At 42.0% G+C, this 19,857-nt stretch overlaps 1 protein-coding gene across 1 annotated transcript in view; it reads right to left on the reverse strand.

Annotated features, from left to right (window-relative positions):
• Positions 1–19,857, reverse strand: part of ACBD6 (acyl-CoA binding domain containing 6) — a 102,280-nt gene that overhangs the window by 67,337 nt on the left and 15,086 nt on the right. Inside the window, exon 4 of the mRNA XM_035123572.2 lies at positions 9,411–9,493. Within this exon, the coding sequence (XP_034979463.2) occupies positions 9,411–9,493 (83 nt within the window). The remainder of the gene's footprint in view (positions 1–9,410; positions 9,494–19,857) is intronic.

Here is a 19,857-nt window from a genome sequence, read left to right on the forward strand (position 1 = left end):
TTCTCCCCACTACTACCAAAAGTCCTACAATTGATACTGTGTGTAATATGACTATTCAATTGTCAGGTATACATACCAGATGATGTCTGTGACATCACTCACGCCACCCTTTTTTCCTTTAAAAAAGGAGAGCATTTCCCTGCTCTTCCACATAAGGGCATTCTATATACCAGGGGTTCCCAAACTACGGCCCCCAGGCCGGATGCGGCCCAATTGGCCTCTCAATCCGGCCCGCGACGACCCCTGCCGCCCGCTGCTGCCGCCCGCTCATGCGGCGGCGATCTTCAAAATCGGCAAAAAATCGCCGAAAATCCTTTGTGTGCATGCGTATGGGCCTCTCCCGACCCAGAAGAGGTCATTTCCGATGCACTTCCGGGTCGGGGGAGGCCCATACGCATGCGCACAAGCGATTTTCGGCGATTTTTTCCCGACCGTGTGCGCATGCGCACGGGCGCGCACTCCCCCGCCCTCCGCCCCGCTGCGCGCGCACTCCCCTACCCTCCGGCCCGCCGCGCGGTTGGCGCGGCAGGCACCGGCCCGAAGCCCGGTAAGTCTGGGGACCCCTGCTATATACAAAGGCTTAGTTCAAACATAATGCTAATTGAACGTGTAAATATGCACAGGATATTGTAGTCTCTTTGCTGCATACTGTTGTGAGAGAAGCCAGGTTTTCTCTCTACCAGACAAACCACGAGCTGCAATCTATGCCTTGATGCCTAAGTAGATTCCTACTGGAGGAAGTGGTCCCAAAATTATTTAGAGCTATACTCAGCAATTTGAATTGTGCTCAGAAACAGGATCAGAATCTAGTAAAACTGTTTTAGCAAATGAGTTGCAATAACCAGTTCTGCTCAAGAGTATGCCTGCAGTAACTGTAGTTTCTGAACACTTTTGAGAGGCAACCCCACACAATATGTCTTGCAGTAATCCCACCAAGACCAAAACTAAGGCAGGGGTGGGCAGAAGGCAGACTGGGATCTACTGGGTAGATCTCTCAGAAATTTCCAGTTGACTGGCAAGAATTTCTGACTCTCAGTTGTTTATTAACAAAATTATTCCTCCTTAAATTGCATTACTGAAACGAAGAAACCTGATGGGGTGTTAACCACAAGTGGATTTTTTGCATGGAAGGACAGAGTTTAGTTCTGATGCTCAAAAACAAATCCCTCAATTCAGAATTATTCAATGTTACGCCCTTGGCTCCAACGGTTCTACTGAAAAATGCAGGTTGATCCCGCAAGCATGAAAGTTACCCGCCCCATAACCGAGGCATGTGTAACTATGGTCAGAATTGGTGCTTACATATCTGAACCAAGCCACTGCCAAGAAAAAAGCTGTATATTATGACAAAATCATGGAGTATGTCTTAGTTCCGCACACTTAACAATCAGCTGAAGTTTTATAGCACAATCCTAAACAGGTACACTCAGAAGTCTCCCTGAGTTCAGTGGAACTTACTCCCAAGTAACCATGTATAGAATTGCAAGCTTTAATCATTAGGTTGTTTCTGGAATCTGTTAGTTTCAGGGGAAGTTTACAACTGTATGGGAAAAGCTGCTCTTTAAAATTCTGCAGGCCTTTTCGCCTGACCACACGCAGTGACCTCTGGTATTTTCTGCCAAAACAGTTCATTTGTCTCTCAGATCAACTAATCAATTCCAGAGCCATCAATCATTCCAGTTCAGTACTAGTCTAGCTCAGAGAGTTGGCCAGATGGCTGCCTCTGTTAATGGGATTAATAAAATTCTGATAGATTACATGGCATCAGACTACAAAATATGATAGGGACTATCAAAAATGCTGGAGAAGATTGTGAGGAGAGGGAAGAGACAATAGCCCATCATTTATTGGCAGTTTAGTTCCCTCTTCATGCTGTTGCAAAAAAACATCCTTTACTTTTTAATCTGTTCCTTTAGTATTTCTACCTAAAAGGACCACTTTAAAAAAATCATTTTTGATCAGTGAATGCATTGTTCAAGTTTTCACATTCTACAGTACTAAACATTTCTCAAATTTGCAATATCCAACTTAACAAAAACAGCATTTAAAGACACTGCTTAAAAACAGTTGCCACCTAGCTAAAGCACATTGCTATATTGCTGCACAGTTTACAAGGGTGTTTAGTCATTAAATGAATACATACTCTCTCTCTCTCTGTCTCTCTCTGTGTGTGTTTGTGTGTTTTGTATCTGTATGCAGCTCCTGGTGAGCAGACACTGTTGTTACCTGCATTATTTAGACATAGGTTGCTGTTTTTCAGAGACAGAGAAAGGGTACAGTATATTGAAACACATCTTATTTTATTTGAAGTTGAGTGGGGAAAACACCCCCCTCCTCAAAAAATAAATAAATCAGGAGCAGGCATCATATTTAGTATCAAGGGTCTGATTAAAGTTCATTATGAGCCAGTAGTCTGCAGGTATTGACACATTCCTACAAATGGATACTTGGAAGTAAGTCCTGTTAAGTTCAATGAGACTTACCTCCAAGTGAAAGCACATAGAACTATAGCCTAATTTCTATAGCAGTTATATATATATATAACAAAAAATCTGCTTACAGATTATTGGACAGGTGACTTTTCTACAATATCAAATAATTCATTCCCTCATGGCACCAAATCCAGGCGCCATCACTGAGAGGCTTTTTCAGCAGTTCATCCGTGTTTCCTTTCATTAAGGTTCAGCAACATTTGAAATAGAGGGTAAAATCCAATAGCATCCATTTGCCAGTGGAAAGGACACTGCTGGTGGAAGGATTTCCCCTTCCCCCCACAGCTCCTGGCATGCCCCAAAGATCTACTGTGTAACAGAGGGGTGGGGCACTGTCTTCACACGAGGGTGGATGTTGCTCAGAACTTAGCATCCAGGGCGATGGTAGACAGAAGAACCATGAGTCAGGTGGGACTGAAAAATATTGGAGCTGGTGAGGAATTAATATTTTCATTAGGCACAGTGCTTTAGTGTTTTCAAAGTGTATGACACACATAAAAACATTCAGTAGTCCTCATCCCAGGGACCCAGGTGGTGCTGTGGTTAAACCACTGAGCCTAGGGCTTGCTGATCAGAAGGTTGGCAGTTCGAATCCCTGTGACGGGGTGAGCTCCCGTTGCTTGGTCCCAGCTCCTGCCAACCTAGCAGTTCGAAAGCACGACAAAATGCAAGTAGATAAATAGGAACCGCTACAGCGGGAAGGTAAACGGCGTTTCCATGTGCTGCTCTGATTCGCCAGAAGCGGCTTTGTCATGCTGGCCACATGACCTGGAAGCTGTACGCCGGCTCCCTCAGCCAATAATGCGAGATGAGCGCGCAACCCCAGAGTCGGTCACGACTGGACCTAATGGTCAGGGGTCCCTTTACCTTTACCTAGTCCTCATCCCACCCGTCCCTAAGGAAATTACATTAGCCTTGCTACTTCTTTGGGGATTTTGCTGGTGTGAGATCTGAATGCTGCTATGCCATTTCTCTGACCAGAAAATTAATGTATTTTAATTGGTTATTTAATAGTTAACATTTGATTTGATATAAATATCAAAGTGATAATAGAACAAACAAATAAGTGCCGAATACATGCATACTGTAAACCTCAAATATTTTAAAAAAGTTGGCCCTTGAAAAAACATTTTGTCACTAGTTCAAAATCTTACAATTAACACAATAAATTCTGGCTTCGCTTTATTCCCAGTATCAATCATTTAACAGTTTTCTCTCACATGTCTCATCTCTCATGCCAGACCTTTCAAGGAAAATAAAAATGGGTAATTTGAAAAATAATACTGAGCTCTGATTTAAATCTCATATATATATATATATATATATATATATATATATGTGTGTATATAACCATAGTAAATTTGTTTTAAAATAACTACCGGTTTGAAATGAAGTGTTAATTTAATATAAACACATTAAAATCTACACTTAACCTCTATCAACTTTTAATCTTCAAGGTATCAAAACAAATTAGAAAAATAGTGGGGAAAATACTTACTTTTTGAGGTCATTATAAATGGGGCAAAGGGAGCATTACTGATATTGAGGCTTGGTGCTGAGACCAGAAATTAGCAAGCAACCACCAATGTTTTTGTGGGTGGGAAACTAGTATTTTAGTTTAGTGATTTTGGTTTAAAAATCAGTTTACCTGGGAAGTATGAATCCAAAAGCTAAAAAATGAAAGCTGGGCATTTGGTTTCAAACAGCACCCAGAGGCCTACACAAAAATATTGGGGTAGGAGATGGCATATGATGAAAATACAATACATACAAATAATATATACTTTAAATGGTTTAGAACTAATCCAAATCCTGTCTTTTATTCTGTTTATAGGATTATGGAGCTAAAACTACTTGAAGCTTAGCATCCAATAGTGAAAAGGTGGCAAAAGAATAACATGTCAATATGATATGGTTCACATAATTTTTACCTCTGGCTCATGAGCTCAACATCTCAAGGGCTTCATGTGACACTTAACCAGAAAGAAATGAGATAGGATCACAGGAGCTTGAGGGGTGGTATTTTTCAGGTAGCTTACTAAAGTTAAAGAGCATGGGCTATACCGTATAGTGGTTTTGTGGTAACTAAAAGCACTTTGACTTGTACAAAATAGGGCACTTGATTTTCTCCTACTCCCCCTACAGTGCTTTGCACTGCCCAAAATGCTCCTGAAGGCTGCATGCCCCTGTGGAACAATGTGATATCATCATCATCATCCTGCCTTTCACCCAAAGATCGCAGGGTGGTTCACAATAGAAAATGGGAGCATACACACACATACTCACACACACACTCACACACTCACACACATACTCACACACATACTCTCTCTCACACACACACACTCACACTAGCTGGCCCGGCCACGCGTTGCTGTGGTTCTTTCCTGTCATTCCCCCCACTCTGTCCGGACATATGAGTTATCCTGCCCCCTCCTCCCCCTACCCCCACGGCACATCCATGTGACTGGCCCCACTCTGTCCCAACCCATGAGCTATCGAGCCCCCGTCTCCCCCCACCCCTCTGGCACATCCCTGTGAATGGTCCCCCCCTGTCCTGACTCATGAGCTATCAAGCCCCCTCCTTCCCCACCCCCTGTCTGAGCCCTCTGTTGTCCCCGGGGAATGTTGGCCCCTCCCCCCTGTATCCCCATACCTTGGAAGGAGTGTGAGTTTGTTGGTGTTGTTGGTTATGGTGGTTGTGGGTCCGTGGGTAGTGTGGGTTTTTGGTGGGGGGGGGAGGGCTGAATAGAGGTTAGGATGTTTGGGGGGGTCCTGTTCTTGGGTGGGGGTTGCGAGGGTTGTGGTGTGGGGGGAGGGTTGAGGAGAGGGTATGTTCTTTGGGGGGGGTCCTGATCTTGGGGTGGTTAGCAAGGAATGAGATGTGAGATAGGTCTGTTGAGGGCTGTGGTGTGGGGGGAGGGTTGAAGAGAGGGTAGGGTTTTTTGAGGTTCATGGTCTGTGGGTGGTGGTGAGGCAGTGGGCTCTAATCCATGAAAGTTTATGTCACAATAAATCTAATAATCTCTGTTGTTTTTGTTAGTCAAATATCTTATTCTGGTGGATGCTAAGTTTGCTTCTTGACAAAAGGACAGCCAGATAGATGACCCTGAGTCTTAGCCAATCTTCCCGTCTTCTCATTTTGAAGCTACATTGCCCAAGAATACTGTTGATGGGCTGGCTTACTTGAATGTACAGTGGTACCTCGGTTTATGAACACAATTGGTTCCGGAAGTCTGTTCATAAACTGAAGCGTTCATAAACTGAAGCGAACTTTCCCATTGGAAGTAATGGAAAGTGGATTAATCCGTTCCAGACGGTCCGCAGAGTAACCGTTCATAAACTGAAGCGAACTTTCCCATTGAAAGTAATGGAAAGTGGATTAATCTGTTCCAGACAGGTCCGCGGAGTACTTAAACTGAAGCATTCATAAACTGAAACATGGGTGTAATTGGTTCCGGAAGTCTGTTCATAAACTGAAGCGTTCATAAACTGAAGCGAACTTTCCCATTAAAAGTAATGGAAAGTGAATTAATCCGTTCCAGATGGGTCCGCGGCGTTCATAAACCGAAAATTCATAAACCGAGGTGTTCATAAACCGAGGTTCCACTGTACAACCATGATCTACAGCTACAGAATAGATAGTTGAAAAAAGTCACCTTGTTGTGATCAGAAATCCGGATGACTGGGCAGTGGGACAAATTAGGAGTGTTCAGAGGACTGTTTCACATGGCACATGGCTAAGGCTACCTAATTTCAGCCACATCTACAACCCCTTGTGAGAAACTTTCCAAAATAATTGCCCCCTGGTCTGCTCTGGGCACTGTAGTTCAAGCTGGAGTTGTTCAATGTGGCCTCTTGCCTTATATGCTACTTCAACTTGTTTAATCTTCAGAAGCTGACGTCAGTTTGAAGTGGATACAATTACACGCAGTTCAGATCGTGCCTTCTGTGGCTGACTAAGGCTGCAATCCTAGATGATGTGGCAAAATCTGAAGGCAGTGAAATCACTTTGTTCTATACCCGGTCAAGCTCAAGCCTGACTTCCACTGTCCAGAGATGTGAATTCCTCCCGTCCCATTGAATACTCTCCCAGGGCCCAAAGGATTGCAGTCTAAAAGCATTAGATTAAGACTGGTGGGTTGTGTTCGTATTGGGAGGCGGGTATTAAATTATCTATTATGGAGAGAGGGCCATAGATTCTACTATATGTGAGCAGTTGCCTTAAATATATAACACACACAAGTGAACGTATTTTGCTGGGGATGAACCCTCCTATTACTGCTTAGACTGAAAATCTTCTAGCTTGAAGAAAAATCACCGAGCACGACAGCAGAAGAACTCCAGTCACCCCAAAATTTCATCCTTCATCCACCTATTTCAATCTGACTCTCAGTTTTGACATGCAATGGAGTAGGATCTTTATAAAATCATCTGCAGTTGTTCTTCCCTTGTTTTTCAACTTTTATATTACAACTTCAAGAAGATAAATATAACAAAGCTCTGGAAATAAAGGGGAAACTCTCATAAAGATATTAATGGTTCCATTAATACTATTACCATTAGAATATATCAGAATGTGGATCATACACACCAGATCACCTTACTTCACTATTCATAGTACCCTCTTCAACAGTTGCCCCTCCTCACAATATCTCCATTTGTTAAATCATTAAATGCACATTGATCTATATTTAAAGGGTTAGCTATCAACCCTCAGACTCCACAGAAGTGGTGTTGAAGTAAATAAGCCTGAGACATCTGCAAGATGAATCAAAACATTAAGCGAATGAATAAGTTTTTTATTGTAATAATGTTGCAAAAAGATTTTTTTGAAAATTGTTGGTGTTTCGAGGTTTTTCCCTTTATTGTGCTATTTCTACCACTACCTGTGAAAAGGTGTTGCACATAATGTTTCGATGGTGAATTTTGGAGGTAATTCACATTTAGGAGGATAGAAAAAGGATTAACCAGCTAAAAAAATAAGTCAATTGTCTGTCCTGCTATTTTGCCTTTGCTAGTTCAAAACAACATGTGTGTTTTGTGTGCTCACAACACTGATACTTCTGCAAGAACTTCATTATGTTTTCACACTGGATGTGGCACCACATACTGAGATTCCTGCCTTGCAGGGGGTTGAACTCTTCCAACTTTATAATTTGATTATTCTAGAATCTTCCATTTAACTTATAACTTATTTAACTTATACGCAGAATTCATCATGTGAAAGGCTGGGCTGGATGAATCCCATACCGGAATTAAGATTGCTGGAAGAAATATCAACAACCTCAGATATGCAGATGACACAACCTTGATGGCAGAAAGTGAGGAGGAATTAAAGAACCTTTTAATGAGGGTGAAAGAGGAGAGCACAAAATATGGTCTGAAGCTCAACATCAAAAAAACCAAGATCATGGCAACTGGTCCCATCACCTTCTGGCAAATAAAAGGGGAAGAAATGGAGGCAGTGAGAGATTTTACTTTCCTGGGCTCCATGATCACTGCAGATGGTGACAGCAGTCACGAAATTAAAAGACACCTGCTTCTTGGGAGAAAAGCAATGACAAACCTAGGCAGCATCTTAAAAAGCAGAGTCCGTATAGTTGAAGCTATAGTTTTCCCAGTAGTGATGTATGGAAGTGAGAGCTGGACCATAAAGAAGGCTCATCACCAAAGAATTGATGCTTTTGAATTATGGTGCTGGAGGAGACTTTTGAGAGTCCCATGGACTGCAAGAAGATCAAACCTATCCATTCTGAAGGAAATCAGCCCTGAGTGCTCACTGAAAGGACAGATCCTGAAGCTGAGGCTCCAATACTTTGGCCACCTCATAAGAAGAGAAGATTCCCTGGAAAAGTCCCTGATGTTGGGAAAGATTGAGGGCACAAGGAGAAGGGGACGCCAGAGGACGAGATGGTTGGACAGTGTTCTCGGAGCTACAAACATGAGTTTGACCAAGCTGCGGGAGACAGTGGAGGACAGGAGTGCCTGGCATGCTATGGTCCATGGGGTCACGAAGAGTCAGACACGACTAAACAACAACAGATCTTCCATTTCCTGGCATCCCTTACTTCACCACATCTTTCATATAGCACAGGCATGTCCAAAGTCCGTTTTGGAGGCATAATTCAGCCCAGTGGTCGGTTTAATCTGGCCCCTGTGGCAGTTTAAAAAACCTCAACAACTTCAATCCTTAAAAAAAAAAAGCTTATTGGCCCTTTGGTCGGCCCTCACGGCCCTTCACTTCATCAAATCTGGCCCTCTTTGAAAAAAGTTTGGACACCACTGATATAGCATCAACACAGATTTCTGAGTTTAGTTCCTATTATATTTTTATTTCTAATGCTGACCTCATTTAGTAACCTTACTTTTACATTGTAAGTTTTAAAATACGTTACGTTTATTCACTTTGGCCAGCAATATTGATTGTGCATCTTCAACCATAAACTTTAAAACAACAGTTCTACTAAATGAGATTACAACACAAACCTCCATGTGTTCAGTCAGAAGTAAATCCAACAATATTAGTGGGACTTACTCTCAGCTGGACCATTACCTATGTAACATTCAGGTGCAAAAAAGCTTTTGAACACAGCTTATAAATGAAAGTAGAGTCCCAATGTTAGCTTCCTTACAGTACCTACCCAATATTTTCAAGGGAAATAACATAAAAGGTTTTTGGTAAGTATTAAAAAATTGAACAGTAATTGAAACACAGAAACATATACTCACCCTCCCCAAACATTTCACACTAGGGATAAAATAATACCTGGCAGCAATACCGACAGCTATTGATTTAAATTATTAGGGGGCCTAGAAAGTTCTTTCCTGCCATTTATTATCTGACTGGTGAGGCACTATCATTTTTGTTGATATTCTAAACAAACACTGAATGAAAATGAAGCCATGAAAATATACCTGATGGTTTCTTCTTGATACAGTGAGCTGACAACTGGGCCTCCAAACCCAGATTTCCCCTCCTTTCCTTTCTTTTCTGCTATCTGAAAGAACAAACATTAAAATATCAGTTCTCCAACTGTCACACGAAGAACACAGGAAAAAAGCTTAGTCACCGTTTCATGAAGAAGGCGGAGAAAGATGGGTAGAAACAGTGATATTCTGTGGATATTTAAACAGAAATTGTTTGAACACTAAGTGGGAATATTGTTCCCAAACAGAAAACAATTACTTTGCTACACTCACTTCATCACTTAAGCCAGCAGTGAGGTAGGCATCCTCAATGCAATTTTCAGATGTCTCTTGAATACCGTTTTATACTAAGAGGCTAGTTGTTTTATGATTAAATGGGCGCAAGACATCAGACGCACCAAAGGGAAACACTTTGGAAAACTAACATGAATTTTATGGCATGCTACACAATTAAAGAAAATATGATGAAAATGCAGTTCAGGTGGTACCTTATACCATCAAAACTCTCCAAGATGTATAAAAATATTTCAGACAAATGTTGGCAGTGTGGAGAAACAAAAGGAGATATTTACCATATGTGGTGGACATGATGAAAAAGTAAAGAGTTCTGGAACCTCATCTATGATGAGATGAAAAAGATCTTTAATTTAACATTTGCAAAGAAGCCAGAAGCATTTCTACTTGGAATTTTAGGCAGTGATTTCCCGAAAAATATAAGAGAAATCTTTTTATATGCAACAGCCGCTGCCCGGTTATTAATTGCATTGAACTGGAAAGGGGGGAAAGTACCAACAGTAAGGGAATGGCAGAATAAGTTATTAGAATATGCAGAATTGGCTCAATTGACAGATTGATTAAGGGGAAATACAAAATCATTCACGCAAAAATGGGATATGTTCAAGAAATACCTACAAAAATATAACAATGACATAACATCTATGGTATTGTTTGAATGACCCTTGTGTAAATTAAATACTACTAAGCAAGGAAAAATGGTACGATATGTTATAAGAAAGTACTAGCAACTATAGTAAGAGTAAAGTAAGAAGTATAAGTACATTCAATGTCACAGGTAGGTAGCCGTGTTGGTCTGAGTCGAAGCAAAATAAAAAAAATTCCTTCAGTAGCACCTTAAAGACCAACTAAGTTTTTATTTTGGTATGAGCTTTCGTGTGCATGCACACTTCGTCAGATACACTGAAACAGAATCCACCAAACCCTTATGTATATTCAGAGGGTGGGGGGTGGGGGTGATGGGAATGGGTGATGGGCTGATGGGAGTGGTAAACCTGTAGATGGCTTGTTAACGACTGATGATGACTGCAATTGGTCCTTGGGGTGGGGGGTGGGGGAACAAGGGCTGATCATGGAACCAATTGGAACTCATTACCAAGCTTAAAACCATGGAGCCACCTGGGATGAATAAAGACATCGGATTCTTATCTCATTATGCATGATCAAGCTTTCTTTAGCGCCTCAGCCCTTGTTTTTTCCCCCCAGGACCAATTGCAGTCATCAGCAGTCGTTAACAAGCCATCTACAGGTTTACCACTCCCATAATAATAATAATAATAATAATAATAATAATAATAAATAGTTGTTTAAACCTTTTCAGGCTGAGCCAGACATGTTTATAATTATTTTATATTGTTTTTATGACATTTTATGTTTTATTGCTTATTTTGTTGAACACTACTTTAATATTTTACATGAGGGGGCAGTGGACATCTGGTGAGGCAAAATGGTGAGCGCCATGGTGGCACGTTGCTCCTGAAGGCAGCCAGCATCAACTGCGCTGCCTGGTTGGCTCGCAGGCCGCCAGAACCCCCCACAACCTTGGCTGAGCCGGGACCGAGAGCACCCAGCCAACGGCCCAGCGGTTAAAACCCGAAGAAAAAAAAGAAAAAAGGAGCCCCGACCTCCCCAGATTACCATTGTTGCCACTGTCACCGTCGCCACAAAAGGGAAAGGAGAGAAGACGTAGAAGAGTACCAGGAGGGCCAGGGAGGCCGCGACGAATTGCACAGTCGAGCCCAGGCCCAACCTGAGCCTACCTCCCTGGCGGCTAGCACGCCAAGAGCAGGCTGGGCCCAGAGGGAGGCCCCCCTTGTTGGAAAATATCTTTTAATATTTTTTTAATTAAAAAAACAACCTTTTTTTAGAGAGCCCAAGGCCGCTACAGCCATCCTTTATTTTTATTTTTAAAATCTTAATTCCATTTCCTTAATTTTAAAAAATATTTCTTAAAAATATGCCCCCCCTCCAATTTTTTTAACCTCAAATTTCTCTTTTAAGAATTAAAATGGCGGCGCCCAGAAGAGCCCTGAATCAGCACAGGCCACTTCCTGGGATTGCCGCTTCACCCCCATGAGGGGGCAGTGTACACATTCTTTTAAATAAATAATAGTAATAATAAACAAGTTAATGGTGCTTGCTGAAAGCAAAAGAAACAAGTAAAGTGAACCCTCTGGATATGAATTAAATTCGTTCCGGGGGTCCGTCTGCAACCTGAAAAGTCCGTAGGCAGAGGCATCGCTTCTGCGCATGCACACGGCACGATTGAGCGCTTCTGTACATCCGCACACGGTGAAACCCAGAAGTATACATCCGTTCATAACCCGAAAGTTACGTATCCAGAGTGGTACGTAACTAGAGGGTCCACTGTATTTTAGCCACATTCCCAAATCAGCTACTTCCAGAAAATCAAGTCACTGTGTTTCTGCAGTCAGTTTTAATGCTGACCTATGCGCCCATCTCTGCAAACCTACGATCAGCTTGAGTAACCCCCAATTGTATAAAGAAATTGAAGAATGAGCAAGTTATAAGTTTGTTACTGAAGAATAATTCATCATGCAACCAAGCCCTCAGAGATATAAATTACTGTATTACACAGCTGTATAGGAGACTGCCTATTGTACCAGGGCAAGCCAGGCATGTCTGCTCTGAATGGAAGCCGCTCTCCAACAGTGCTTCCGGACTGATCCTTATAACTGGACTTTTCAAGGACTGAACCTGAGACCTTCTGCATGCAAGCCTTGTCTTCAGCTTTGTACTATGGCCCGTTGTATAGTATATTCCTTCTCAAATGTATAGCACACAAGATATCCTAGAAGAAACGGTGTACTCATGGCATCGGTTCCCAGGTGTAATGGCTACTTAGAGCACATGTCTACACTGGACTCCCTCTTTTTGATTTGTCCATCATTGTGCCTTATATACGATGTCAGACTGAATCTCCATCGAGAACAGAACTGTCAACTCCAATTTGCAGCCTCTCTGCTCTCAAAGATCTCAGGCAAAGATCTTTCCCAGCTCTGAGAGCTAAGATCTCTAACTAGAGATGCCAAAGATTAAGCCTGGTACAGGAAACGACCGATTTAGACACATCTAATTGATGCATGATCGCACACACGCGCACTGGAAGTGTCCGGGAAACGGGGAAGAACAGGGGTGGGGCATAATGGGATTATGCACACCCCCTTGTTGCACATGATGACCTGGAACACAAACCCCATGCAAACTGGGGGTTGTCTATACATGCAAAACCTGAACTCTTCCATCAAACTATGTATGCCCTCTTCCCAAAATGGGTCAATCTCTTCCTACTATGCTTCTCAATGTGTCTGAGCTTTTCCCTTGCACTTTCATGTTTTGTTTTATTAATATTTGTTTGGTCTGCTAATGTACCACAGCTCTGCTCTGCACATGGCATGCCATAGTCTGGACAACCTCTAACTCAATGCCCTCTTCAATAAGAGCACACCTGTGACTTTACTATGAATGGCATGACTCATCCAGACTCCACAGTCCTGCGAAATCCTCTTCCATTCCTGTTTTCCTGGAAGAGATTAAGCTAATAAAATTGATCTGGAACTGGGCAGAACATATAGATCCACTCAAAACAAGTACAGCAAAGTGTTCCCATTACTGGCTTAATACAGTGTATTTTTCAATAAAAGGAGCAGCTGTATTCAGGATACAATCAGATCCTGACTAGCTGTCATTGGCAATGGTGCTCCAGAGGGCTACATGTTTGAAAGCTGTATTCCAAATGGAATGAAAATGCAGGGAGTGGTATTTTCTAACATCATTAATTCACTTCTGCCTCTCTTTCCCCCCTCTTCTTATTCCTTTATACACAATGTCAAGAAATAGACTTCCAAATTGTTGTCAAGCATAAAAGAGGTGCCACATATCCCAGATCAGAGGTTAACATATAATGACAGACACATTAAACACACTGTCCAATGCCTCCACAACCATTTTAGCTCAATCTTCTCTTTTTAAAAGACAGCAACTCAAACACAATTATAGGCTCTAACAGAATTAAAATCAAATCATGATTGAACAATCAAATATTTGAAGAGGATGGCTATAATGCAAAGCATTATATAAAGGAAGAAAACCCCAGTAACTCAAGCATTTCCTTAAAGGTTCTCTGTACTCTTAACATGAAGTCTGTATCCACTGATGAGTTAAATACTGAGTTTTTCAAAATGTGTTGTCCGGAATCCTGAGGTTCCTCAGAACCACTCAGTGGCAAAATAAATGCATACATATGCCTCTTTCAGCAAAGTAGTTCTGAGATATATTATGTGAATTATATAAGAACCAGTCTGTCTTCTGAACAATACGCTCAAGTGAAACCAGTTAAAATGATTTTAAAAATGTTCTCTTCCTTGATTAGAAGATTTAAGAATGTCACAGCACTCAACAATGAACACAAGTAAGAAGACATGTAAGGTCTTCTGAGAACGAGTCTTTACCTTCCTTCTTGATTAACTGCTCTTCTATGGTAATCCTACTAAAATCTGATTCCAGGATGAAGCAAAGTAGTTTGTTTCAAGCAGACTGAATACAAACATCTTGTATTCATACAAATAATACCCATTAGATGTGGACATTAGGGTAAAACAAAACAGAACGGAACAATGCTAGGGGTGGTGAACCCCTGACCCCCAAACATTTTTCCGGTCTCCAAGACTTTGCTGGCAGAAAATAAAAATAAAACATGAACTGAATGCCCCAGCTGCAGCTCTTCTAATAGGTGGCTTCTTTATCCACCACAGTGGGGATGCAAATCACCCTACCCCTACTCATCAGTTGATGGAGCAGGGATTGGTGGTTATCATTCCCATCACAGTGCTGGGCGATTTAAACCTGTCTACCCAGTCCAGTTGATTGACAAACTGATAAATGGAGAAGAAATGTAGTAACAGCAAAACAAAAAACAAAAAAACTACTATGGCAATATCAGAAGACTGTTAGCATTCATTCATTAGTGGTCATTATTTTACTACAAATAATAATAATAGAAACTAAGGAAACCATGTCCGTCAGTTAAATAGAGAAGAGCTAGTTTCTTGTTGATGTTAAACAGTATAACTCAGATTCTTTGCATAATTTTACTGAACAGGAAGAGGAGGATGAAAACCCTCCTAAAGTTTCAGGTACCCTTTCCCCTTCCTTTCTATCCCAGTGTCATGACCTGGCTCTCCTTTAGGAACCAAATTTGATCAGACACTAATTGTGTTTGACAGACACAATTACATGCCAGGGTGGAGATCTGAAGTTGGTTAATTGTGTGTGCTGTAATTGCTTCTACCTCTCCTTTGCTAGTTAAAGCCAATGCCGAGAGAGAGAGAGAGAGAGAGAGAGAGAGAGAGAGAGAGAGAGAGAGAGAGAGAGAGAGAGAGAGAGAGGAGAGAGAGAGAGAGAGAATGCATCACATTGGAAATCAGGTGGCCCAAGATTGCAGTCTCTAAAATAAGGGGATACACACCTGTCTTTATTAGGAGAACACGGACACAACAATACAGGGTGTTTCTTTGACAGGACAGTTAATGAGGCATGAAATGAGTGTCATTCCAAAAGTGCTTTATCTGTAGGTAACACTGCTGCATTTCACACTGCCACATCCTGAATGCCTGAAACAGTGTTGATTTCCCCACAAAAGCATCCTCCTTTATTAAAATGTACATACATCTTAGACTACTTGACACTTTTTATAGAATAAGACATCAGTTTACATGTAAACATGATAAAAATAAGCATGCTCGAAGAGAGGCTTCCATTTTAGACTCCTTCTGTGAATCCACCTCTTACAAAAGTATATTGTACCTTGGTCACAGGCCTCTATTAGCCTTATCAAAAACATCCCATTTTAATATTCTGTCCTCAGCAGCACTCACTGGCTCCAGTGAACAGCCACACCAAGTGACTGGGCAAGAATTAATACTTGGAATGATTTCAAAAGACTAATGAAGAACCATACATTTTCAGCAAACTGTCCTTTCAACTATTTGAGCCATTCAATGAGCTACAGCTCCAATTCATTAGTTAAAATTCTCACAATAGTTTCCATTTTAAAATTTGATAAACAAATTGGATGTGTGTGTACTCTCACACCTGCCTCCCACATATTGTTATAATAGGAATCACTTCCTAAAAGAGTTTTTGGAAGTTTGTTTTCATTCTTTGTGTCTTAAGCCCCAGTAAAATATATTTTACCCTTTTACTTAAGGGCCTAACAAGGTATTTTTGGAACTTACATTTCCGCAATTAGTGGCATGTTATTTCATTGTTATCCTGCCCTTTCTCTATGGTTATTATTATTATTTATTTATTTATATCCCGTCCATCTGGCTGGGTTTCCCCCACCACTCTGGGTGGCTTCCAGCAAATACCAAAATACATTAAAATATCACAGATAAAAAACTTCCCTAAACAGGGCTGCCTTTAGGTGTTTTCTAAATGTCAGGTAGTTGTTTATCTCCTTGACCTCTGATGGGAGGGCATTCCACAGGGCGGGCGCCACTACCGAAAAGGCCCTCTGCCTGGTTCCCTGTAGCTTTGCTTCTCGCAGTATGGGAAGCGCCAGAAGGCCCTCGGCGCTGGATCTCAGTGTCCGGGCTAAACGATGGGGGTGGAGACGCTCCTTCAGGTATACAGGACCGAGGCCATTTAGGGCTTTAAAGGTCAGCACCAACACTTTGAATTGTGCTCGGAAATGTACTGAGAGCCAATGCAGGTCTCTCAGGACCAGTGTTATGTGGTCTCGGCGGCGACTCCCAGTCACCAGTCTAGCTGCCGCATTCTGGATTAATTGCAGTTTCCGGGTCACCTTCAAAGGTAGTCCCACGTAGAGCGCATTGCAGTAGTCCAAGCGGGAGATAACTAGAGCATGCACTACTCTGGTGAGACAGTCTGCGGGCAGGTAGGGTCTCAGCCTGCGTACCAGATGGAGCTCATAGACAGCCGCCCTGGACACAGAATTAACCTGTGGCTCCATGGACAGCTGTGAGTCCAAAATGACTCCCAGGCTGCGCACCTGGTCCTTCAAGGGCACAGTGACCTCATTCAGGACTTGGGAGTCCCCCACACCCGCCCGCCCCCTGTCCCCCCCAACAGTACTTCTGTCTTGTCAGGATTCAACCTCAATCCATTAGCCGCTATCCATCCTCCAACCGCCTCCAGGCACTCACACAGGTTCATGCACATGCACACATACTTTATCCTCAAAGCAAACCTGCAGGCTAAGTGACAGTGAACGGCCCAAGCTTTCCCAATGAGCTCTACCGCTGAGTGGAAATTTGAACCCAGGTATCAGCAGTCTTAGAGAGAAGCTATTCACTATGCTGCAAACACCATGTTCAACACTGCCAGCATTAGGGGCAATAAACTAAAATCCTTAGAATCTAAAGTCTGGGTGCAAGCTATAGTACTTCAGGTTCTTATATAGAATACTTTTTTAAAAAAAGCATGCTGCTCATTGTATGTTGCGCAAAAAAAAAAAACCAACCCTATTCTGCTTGAACTATCCTCGAAAACCAGCAAACACTAGGCCAATTGCACATCCTTCTACTAAACCACCCCAGACAACCTCAGGGGAAAGGGGGAGGGTTGTACCTGGTACACCCAGGATCACCCCCCAAATGCCTTGTTTTCAGGCTCACCAACCTTGGAACGGCAACAGTGGCAGATCTTTCCACCACTGCACCACCCACAGAGGGAGGACTGAAGCATTCAACAGCTGCTTAGCTGCTCTGTCCAGGACTGCTCTTTAAATGTAAGAGAAATTTAAGATAAAAATCATGCAAGCTGATATCTAACAGAAAGAAAGAACTTCCAGGAAAGGTCCCATCCTGTGCAAATCTTTTTATTAATTGTTAATTATTATTATTTTTAGTTTTATTATTACATCATGTCAGTTTAAACTCCAGTAGCTGGTCTGGCAGTAATTTATTTCAATCAACTGCTAGAATGAAGATGACTGCCCTGTCATAAATAAAAGTTAAGAGTTCATAAATTTAAAGAGACATAAAATCAAAGGACTAACAAATAGCCTATAAACCCAGGCCAAAAATTTTTTAACTTTTTTTTTTAAAGAGATCAACCTCCATGTGCAGTTTTACTTACATTAATTGCAAAAAGACATTTCATTCTTTCCCTGCTATATGGAGCCTATGGTTTGAGATGGCCCTCAGAAGAAACTAGGAAACAGTTGAGCAGTGCACTGGTGTTTATGGGTACTTCAGTGCAAATTGTGACTGCAGTAGAGGGGGAAATGTCAGTCATTTGTCATATTAGTTAACCTATTCGAGTGGTGGGAAAGAAAGAAATAGCCCTGTTAATGTTGTGACACACAGTGCATCTGACAATTTTGCCTGACAGAATGAGATCTGTAAGGCAATTGATAACTCCAGCATACCGTAGAACACCAGGTAAAATGAATAGTTGCTACAACATGCTTATTGATACAGGGCCAAAATACAAACCATTCCGATAACATTTTAAATTTTAAATTCCATTCAACCTTAATTCAATGGCAGATCATTCACAAGAAAGATATGCCCTGAATAGGGTTCTCTTGTCCAGGAATCATGTCAGGATCATATCCAACCCATGGAGAGATCTTGTCAGAGGAAGAGGCTTGGGGCCCCTGCAGGGAACGCCACGCCAACTGAAGACACTGAGCAGTGTTTCTCAAACTTGGGTCTCCAGCTGTTGTTGGACTACAACTCCCATCATCCCTGACCACTGGTCCTGCTAGATAGGGATGATGGGGGTTGTAGTCCAACAATATCTGGAGACCAAGTTTGAGAAACACTGATATAGAGGAATCCACAGTAATTCAAAGGTAGACCGAAGAGCCCTATCTCAGGGATGCCTCACCTGGCGCCCAATAATTCCTCCCACTCCATCTTGAGCCCTGCCCACCCCATCACCCATGCCTCATGAGCAAAGGCAGCAGCTCCACCGCTACTCAGAAGGAGGAGATTCAGCAGCAGGCAATGACTCCACAGAGGACCAGGAAGAGAAGCTGGCTGCGAGATATATTCACAAGCCTCTTGAACACATTCCTCTCCAGTATTATGAGCAACAGAGACTCTAACAGAATTTTCCTAAGTACCACGGCTGTTGCACCATCCGGCCTAGCCAGAACACAGGCAAGTGCTGTCAGCTGCGTAGCACATGGCACATGTTCTTCATATAGTCCAATGAAATTGATCAGCTCACTAAACAGTGGAAAAACACACCTACTGGGTGTGTCCTGAAATTTGCATGATCACCAAACGTATCTCACAATCCAGAAGTAAACAAAGGCTGAACTGTATTTTTAACTAAAGTATAATTTAGAGAATCATATTTAGGATATTTTGTCAGTTATTATATGAGAATATATGCTGATTCGGAAGGGTCTTTCTCATGCTCACTTAACAGCAATTACGGTAATACAATAAATAAAGGCAACGACAGTTTTGTGCATGAGTTGCGTTCCTGACCCCTGCATGTGTCAGCAGAGCACGCATAAGCCTGCTCCATCCCCACTCCCTTTTCTAGCCACTTCTAGGTTGTGGCAATGCACATGTGCATGGTTGCACACATGCTGAACATGTGCAAAACTGTCGTTGCTTGTACAGAAGCAAACCTTCCATATATTTTGCAAGATGGGCAAAAAGGTGATTGGGGGGGACATTCCACCAGGAAGTTTTTAAGTTTCTGGCATTTTATTGTTATGCATATTTATACACATTTCATACTGAAAAGCTTTAAAAGGAATAAAAACAACTAGGAAGTATTTATTTCAGGGGTAGTCAACCTAAAGACCGTGGGCTGGATGCAGCCCAATTACCTTCTAAATCCAGTCCACGGATGGTCCGGGAATCAGCGTGTTTTTACATGAGTAGAATGTGTCCTTTTATTTAAAATGCATCTCTGGGTTATTTGTGGGGCCTGCCTGGTGTTCTTACATGAGTAGAATGTGTGCTTTTATTTAAAATGCATCTCTGGATTATTTGTGGGGCATAGGAACTCGTTCATGGTTGTTGTTTTTTAAAAATATAGTCTGGCCCCTCACATGGTCTGAGGGACGGTGGACCGGCCCATGGCTGAAAAAGGTTGCTGACCCCTGATTTATTTGGATCGTACAGTA

The sequence above is a fragment of the Zootoca vivipara genome, chromosome 7, assembly GCF_963506605.1.
Source record: "Zootoca vivipara chromosome 7, rZooViv1.1, whole genome shotgun sequence".
In the NCBI taxonomy this organism is placed as follows: domain Eukaryota; kingdom Metazoa; phylum Chordata; class Lepidosauria; order Squamata; family Lacertidae; genus Zootoca; species Zootoca vivipara.